The sequence below is a fragment of the Bidens hawaiensis genome, unplaced genomic scaffold, assembly GCF_021521415.1.
Source record: "Bidens hawaiensis isolate Kalapana, Puna unplaced genomic scaffold, B.hawaiensis_p1.1 tig00059074_1, whole genome shotgun sequence".
In the NCBI taxonomy this organism is placed as follows: Eukaryota; Viridiplantae; Streptophyta; class Magnoliopsida; order Asterales; family Asteraceae; genus Bidens; species Bidens hawaiensis.
In genome coordinates, this window is record NW_027500651.1 from 31,954 (window position 1) to 40,075 (window position 8,122).

At 32.1% G+C, this 8,122-nt stretch overlaps 1 protein-coding gene across 1 annotated transcript; it reads right to left on the reverse strand.

The window, feature by feature from the left end:
* Positions 1-744: 744 nt before the first annotated feature.
* Positions 745-5,780, reverse strand: LOC143602525 (proteasome subunit beta type-1-like). The gene is made up of 7 exons (XM_077079598.1): positions 5,689-5,780; positions 5,394-5,501; positions 3,146-3,227; positions 2,912-3,041; positions 2,693-2,835; positions 1,015-1,101; positions 745-855 (listed from the first exon to the last, which is right to left on the reverse strand). The coding sequence occupies exons 1-7, from the start codon at positions 5,733-5,735 to the stop codon at positions 781-783; spliced, it is 672 nt and encodes a 223-aa protein (XP_076935713.1). The 5' UTR covers positions 5,736-5,780; the 3' UTR covers positions 745-780.
* Between the last annotated feature and the right edge of the window lie 2,342 nt (positions 5,781-8,122).

The window sequence follows — 8,122 nt, forward strand, 5'->3', positions numbered from 1 at the left end:
AAGTAATGTTTGAGTACTAACTTTGAAAAGTTGCATGTTTTTATTAACAGCCAAAAGGTACACAGTAACTTAACAAGTCTTCTTTTTGTTTGTTTGCTTAACTTTAACCTAAAAAACACAAACAAGTTTTCTTATTCGTTTTCATTGTTGATGATATCAAGCGGCTTCGGTCTGCAATGGTAATTTTTGGGGAAAAAAAGAACTAGAAATCAAGGATTAAGCGAGTAACAACCTAGAGAAGACGAACATGGACAGACAGACACTCAGACAGGTCAGATCATGAGCCGTTGCTTCAAAATTCTGAAATGGATTCGGCTAGTGGTTTTAAAAAAGGTTGGCCTCAACTGAATGAAAAAAAGTGTAAACAAGCATAAATAGACTGAGAAAAACAAATATAACAAGCATAAACAAACTTTCATGAACATAAAATGAGCTTGACATGTATATACACTTTTACGGACAACGGTCATTGGACATTAGGTTCGTTTACAGATCTAACGAAACCTCAAGCTTTAAGCTCATTGAGTCTTTGGAGGCTTGGGTTAAGTCTAAACACGCTTTTAACTTTTTGTATTATACCGAGCTGAATAAATCCACCAAACGAACCACTCAACATAAATAAGTTCACGAACAGAAGTTAATTGTGATTATAAATCCGAAAACTTGAATATTCATAAACATTAAACACAGTATTAATCTAATAAAGTTTTAAGCTTAATTCATTAAAAGACCAACAAGACAACAGATTGACAATCTCCAGAAAGCTCGTTCGGCACCAAACTAATCTTTACGCAGTTGTTCAACTTCACGGCGAACACCCTTAGCATTTAGAATTATAATTTCAACACTATCACCCTGCAAATTAGTTAGATTAAATAACACATTAGAATCTTAAAAACTATCTGTGATTGCACAATTTCAATGAACCAGTTGATCGAAGAATATATTGTTTGAAATTAGAAATTATTTTATTTATTACTTCTTCATTAAGATGGACTCATTTTATGAACTTACAGTGTAAATGTCTCTTTCAGTTGCTGATGAAAAGCAAGTCTTCACCAAATCAACAGCTTCAGCTTCCGAAAGTGGGGTCACAGCGTCCTGTACACCAATAAGAAAATATTATAACACAACTTTAATCATATATTGATTGAGGAAAAACATGTTTGACCAGTGTACAACTTTTAATTCTAAGAATGTTATTTAGTCATAGTGATTTAGTTCCCTAAATTGTAATTTGCTCCCTGGAAACACATGTGGCGTTAAAAGGTAGTATTTGTTTTCTTGTTCATGTAAGATGTCATGTTACAGTTGAAAATGGCATTACAGTGTCACTAGGGCTGTTCAAAGACCCGTGGATCAAGATTCGCTCGAAATCGGCTCGGTTTGTAAACAAGCCAAGCCCGAGCCTAGGTAAGCTCATTGGCTCGCATATTTGACCCGTTTAAATTAAAGCCCAAATTTTAATATATGTGTATACATATAATATATATAAATTATAAATTATGTAGTTTATAAATTTTGCATCAGGTGTATGTGAAACATATATTTTTTGGTTTTATATAAATCCATCCGTGTTAAAATACAAAATCAAAAAAACAATTTCTTTTCAAAGTAAAACAAGCTGGCTCGAGGAGCCAACAAGCCAAGCTCAAGCTCGGCATTTCAGCTCATTAAGATAAACGAGCCAAACAAAAACATTTAAATTTTTTCTAAATAAAAAAGGTGACTTGACAAGCCACAAGCTGGCTCGAGCTTCTGATGAGCCAAGCTCGAGCTCCACATTTAGCTTGTTAAGATAAGCAATTCGCGCTCAAGCTGCTCGTTGACATAACAAACCAAGCCCAAGCCCACCCTTGCTCGGCTTGAGCTTTTGACGAGCCGATCTCAAGCTCAACATTTCAGTTCATTAACATAAACATCTTGAAGCCCCAACTGCCACATTTACATATTACTCTAAAATTTGGACGAGCTATCTTAGTTTCAACTAGGGCTGAGCACGATTCGGTTCGGTTCGGTTCGGTTATTAGGCGAAACCCAAACCGAAACCGAAGTAATCGGTTATTTTAATATGCAAACCGTTCGGTTTTCGGTTTTTCGGTTAATTTCGGTTTCGGGTCAGTGATTTTCGGGTTTTTTTTCAATTATGTGTTGACATTGCAAAAATAAAAATAAAAAATGAAAATGCATATTTTAAGCTTGTATAAGAACGTGTAGAGACTAGAGTATCATAGTCCACATATATATTGAATTCAAAAGACAAAAATAGGCTCGTGTTATGTGGAACTATACGAATAAAAAGTTGCTAAATAGAGTTTAAAAATTAAAAAGTATTAAAAGTTTAGTCCCGATCTTCGTTCATCATATTATTTGTTTATCTTAAAAGTTTAGTCCATTCGTCATCATTTTGATAATCTTTATCATCATCAATCGGTTCGGTTCGGTTTTTTTCGTTTTTTAGAAATGGATAATCGAATCGAAACCGAAATTTCAGTTTTTGAAAAAATCAAAAAATTAGCCGTCGATTAATGCTTCGGTTCGGTTTTTTCAGTTAATTCGGTTTTCTGCTCACCCCTAGTTTCAACCCGGCCTAACGTAAACATATTACTCGTTACCCAACACACAGAACCTGCCTATTTTCCACCTTCTGTGTGTGTGTGTGTGTTAGAGAGAGAGAGAGTTCAATCTCTACCTTTGCAGGTAGCAGAAGAGGGCTCGGGGATTTAAGCTGGTTGTCTAGGAACGGGGTGATAAGCGTGGCACCAGAGCCCTGAGCACTGTATCCAACCCTCTCATAAGATCCAACAGCATCATATGTGAAAACACATCCCTTTCCTTAAAGTTCACAAAACAAACCTATGTTACTACATGTTTCAACTCCACAACTAAAACAACATCCAAATATGCATACCTTCACTATCAAGGCCGCCTAAAACATTGAAGGCATAATATGGGAAAAACCGCTTGTAGTAGAGCGTGTTAGAGAGAAGCTGAGCCATTGCTGGGCAACTCATTTGCTTGTTATGCTGGTGTTGATAAATCTGTAATACATGTATATACAAAACTTTCAACATTCTTACAGAAATTTAAATAAAAGAAAAAATATATGAAAAAAGACTAGAATTATTTTTTCAAGGTATCTTACCAAATGTCTAGAAGACAGAACCTTTTGAAGTGCTTTCACGTCAGCCTGGAAACCCGAAGAAGCCATGTAGCTTTTATCCGCTCTGAAAGTAGATATTTGAACAGAATTATAAATTCACATTTGTTATTCTGTTTCAGAGTTCATTTTTTAAAAAAGGTTTCATCTTATGCTTTTCAGCAAAACCAAATAATCATCAAGTACTATTATCTGATTTAATATCTTGTATAGGGGTGTTCATAAAACCAAAAACACGACCCGAAACAAAACCGGTCGTTTGGTTTTATGCTTTTGTAAAATCCAAACTTACGGTTCAGTTTTGGTTTTACATGTAATAAAAACTCAAATATTTTAGCACAAATGTATAGTATTCATTTAGTTATTAATTGACAAAATGATTTAGGCCCAAATTAATAATCTGCGTCAAAATAGTTTTTGGCCCAAAATTCGACGTTTGGTTTTATGCTTTTGTAAATACCACACGTGTGGTTCAGTTTTGGTTTTAAATGTAATAAAAGCCAAAAAAAACAAGCAAATAAACCAAATCGAATTTATAGATTTTTATTTTTTAGTTTAACTTATAAAAATTTAATAAACATCAAACTCAAATATTTTACCACAAACGTATCTATTCACTTAGTTATTAATTGGCAACATGATTTAGGCCCAAATTGATAATCTGCGCCAAAAAAGTTTTCGGCTTAAAAAATTCAAACTTGAATGGCAAAAGTGAAAAAACCGAAACCTAACCAACCCAAACCAAAAAAACCGGATTGAACGGTTCTGAATAACTCAAAAAAAAAAAAATTTCAGTTTCGATTTTAGTCCTAGACCTTAACTGAACCGTGCACACCCCTACCTATTCCTCTACTTGTATATCCTTGACTCAAATAAACTAATTGAAAGCAAATATTACACATTTAAGCCTTTGTCCACAATATTAGCTGAATAGTTTTAAATCTGTAAACATCTACGAACCCTTACATCTAAGGGTAGACCAAATATTTTAGCCCAAATGTATAGTAATCATTTAGTTATTAATTAACAAAATGATTTAGGCCCAAATTAATAATCTGTGCCAATATATTTTTTGGCCCGCAATTTTCAATTTCAAATAGCAAAAGCACAAAAACCGAAACCGAACAGTTTACAAAAATTTAAAAACAAAAGTTTTGGTTTTAGTCCAAAACCAACCCCTACTTGTATGTCCTTCACTCAGAAAAACTGATTGAAAACAAATATCACACATTGAAGCCTTCATCCACAATTCTAGCTAAATGGTTCAGAATCTGTAATCATCTACAAACCCAAACTCCTAAGCTTGGCCCCAAATTACAGTTCATACACAATTAATCAACAAGGAGATAAAAATTAATAACTCTCACAAAACTAAATAAAAAACCCTAAAAACAATCAAACAAATTCACATAAAATTAAAACGATATCGATCATACAACTCAAATACTTTAGCCCAAATGTATTGTAATAAATAAGTTATTAATTAACAAAATGACTTAGGCCAACATTTATAATTTTGTGCTAAAAAAATTAGCCCTAAATTTCCAAGCTCAAATGGCAAAAGTGAAAAAACTGAAACCAAACGTACAGTTCAGTTTTGGTTTTAAATGATTTTCAACTCAATTTCCTTATTAATAATTCAAAAACCAAAGGTTCGGTTTTTAGTCCAAAAACCGACCCAAACCGAACTGTGCACACCTCTGCTTGTATATCCTTCAGTCAGCTAAACTGATTAAAATCAAATATTAAACAAAACCCAAAATCAATTTTAATTATAATTATATATACTAAAAATTAACAAATTCAAAGAAAACTAAATTAAAACCCTTAAAACAATTAAACAAACATAAAATTAAAAAAAATCGATCATACAAGTCACAACTCAGATACTTTAGCCTAAATGTATTATAATCAATAAGTTAGTAATTTACAAAATGATTTAGGCCTAAATATATAACTTTGTGCAAAAAAATATTGGCCCTAAATTTCCAAACTCAAATGGCAAAAGTGAAAAAAACGAAACCAAACGATTTTCAATAATTCAAAAACCAAAGGTTCGGTTTTTAGTCAAAACTGACCCAAAGCAAACCGTTTCACACCGCAATCAGCTAAATTGATTTAAAGCAAATATTAGACATTTATGCCTTTATCAAAACCCTAAACCAATTTTAACTAAAAGTTAACAAATTCAGACAGAACTAAATAAAACAAATTAAAAGAAAACAGATCATACAATTTACAGATTTTGGAGTAATCTCGGGTGAGAATACTGTAGCCGGTGGACATCCGGGTATCCGCAGCAATCACACAGTAATCCGCACCAGCAATCGCCACACAAGTTCTGCAAACACACACACACACACATGGTATAATTATTAACTAATTAATTAATACAATAATAAATAATCACGTAGATCTTGAAACGCCAAAAGGGTAGGTGTAAAAATACTTCTTGTTCATGGGTTTTTAATTATAAAAAAAAAAAAAAAAAAAAAACAGGTAGGTGTAAAGATTAGATATTTGCATACCCTCCATTGTTGTCGTATGGAGACCAGTTTGCGTGTTCCTTTGTCATGATGATGATGATGGGGTCTTTGGTTTTTAGATCAGTGTGTGTGTTTGGGGGTGAATGGAAGAAGACGATGAAGAATGAATCCTTTTGTTATTTGATTTCTTTTTTATCAAGAAAGCATTATATATGTAAATTAGAAAAGAAAAAGAATGTGATTTGCAATTTAGTCCCTTCGAAAATTTTATTTTATAATCTAAGTTCAAAACTTCAATATGTAGTTTTTTGGTGTAACTCATAGCAGTAGGGGTGTTCAACAGTTCGGTTAATGATTTGTTTCATTTGTTTGGTTATGAAATTTTTGTATCCCTAATCGAAAACCGATTTCAGAAAGGAGATAACTGAGTCGTTATAAAACCGAATTGAATTCGTCTAAAACAAAATTTTGGTCTGACTTTAATTTTTGTTTGTGTTCTGGATCCGAACAGTCGTTAAAGACCATAATAAGCTGACACAACATATGCATCCTAAAACCAATAGTTAAATGTCATAATTAAACCTGTAAACCGTTAAATTATTAACCATAGAAGACCATCCAAACCATGGAACCGGACGGTGATCACGGACTAGTATATTTAAAGGATGGGAATTTTACATATTTCCCTTACTTAATACCCTTAATTATATGTTTCCCCACACCTAAACAAATAATTGCATATTTCTCCTTTTCATATCAAATTACTAAGTTACCCATATCCCTTACCATTAGTAAATTAATTAAAAAACAAAGTTATATTAGTAATTATAGAGTTAAACCCATACCATCAAATCATCTTCTTCAACCTACCTCCGGCAAGCTTCCAGCCATCTCATCACCTCCATAAATGACTACCACCACTTTTTATTATACCTGAGCTGTTTTTGTTGGTAAAAGAAAATAAATCCGAACTTTTTTATATTGACTATTGATTAAAAAGTTCGATGCCAATCAGTTTATTAGTGTTCGATATGTTCGTTTTAACATCGACTCGGTTTGGATTGAACTTGAGGAGATATGCAATTGATGTTTTTAGGAAAGAGAGATATATGTAAATACTTATTATGTTATTAAGGGTGAAATAGTCATTTAATTAGTTAATTTTAATAAAATGGGAAGATACGTAATATGTGTGGTTTAGGGAGGGGAAATATGTAATTCATTTTTAATAGATGGGTAAATATGTAATAAGAAAACTTAGTAACGTAAATGTTTCTTAAAAGATTTAGTATTGTGCTCCAAATAAATATGGATATGGGCATTAGGCTATATATTATAAATGGGCTAAAAAAAGAATGGGCCACATACAAAATAACTAATGTAGTTTATATTTTAGTCGATTAATTTGGTTAATCAAATAAATCGAACTAATTGCTTAAAAAAAGCATATTCGTAAATTGAAATCAGAATTTAGTTTTCGGTTATAACCAAATCAAAAATCCAATTATGAATTCGAATTTGGTGTTTTTATTACAGATATGATTCGGTTTTTGATTTTCTTTTTTTGTTTTTAGGTCCAAACACATATAGTAAGTTAAGGGTTTTTTTTACATTTAAGTTGTAATCAACTCATTCAGCTTTTATGTTTCATTTAAATTATAGGTTTTAATATGTTTTCTTATCATTTTTATTTCAATTAGTAACATGGACTTTAGATATTTTTTTATTATAATGGCATATGCTTGGATCCTATAATGGCATATGCTTGGATCCACACCCCCACATATTCTCCTCTTGACACAAAAAAATTTTGATGATGGCTTGATTTGAAGGTTTAGTGGCCTAATTTGGTAAAAAAAAATTTATATGAGTGATCTAATTGAAACAATTTTAAAACATAGTTATTATTATGTGATATTTTTTTTCCCCTTTGAGTAAAATAAATGTTATTGATACATTTTAATATAATAATTCCTTTTAGAGTTAACTAAAGATGCCTCTTGTGATTTAGATGGATATCAAGTATACTCCCTCATTGGGAAGATTACATCCGTACTTCGAGTTAGGGGTGTGTTTTTTAATCGTACCCAAATAATAAACCCGAACCGAAGCGACCCGAGACCCAAATAACCCAACCCGAATTCACTCGAATCGATTAAACTCCTAACCCAAACCCGAGATAAAATATTTGGGTTGGTTATTTGGGTTGAAGTACCCATATTCGGGTTGACCCGAGTAACCCGAAGTATAATACATCGATGCATGTATCCCTAATCTTATATGGTAGTTTAGCGGTGAAGTAGCACAGTGATCTTATGTATTCTTGTTCGGTTGTTCTCAAAACTCCAATTAATATTGGTTCTATCACATCCCAATGTATTAATGACCATAAAACATGCGGATAATATACATTCAATTCAAAAACTTAAATAGTATAGTATTTAAAACAATATTTATTGAGCATGTATTTTCAATC

Bases quoted from the DNA above. Each gene is read 5' to 3' on its own strand.
- LOC143602525 (XM_077079598.1), bottom strand. From the start codon at position 5,735: ATGACAAAGGAACACGCAAACTGGTCTCCATACGACAACAATGGAGG. The intron at 5,502-5,688 runs GTATGCAAATAT...GTGTGTTTGCAG, and splicing joins CCATACGACAACAATGGAGG to AACTTGTGTGGCGATTGCTG. The intron at 3,042-3,145 runs GTAAGATACCTT...CATGTATTACAG, and splicing joins TTCTGTCTTCTAGACATTTG to ATTTATCAACACCAGCATAA.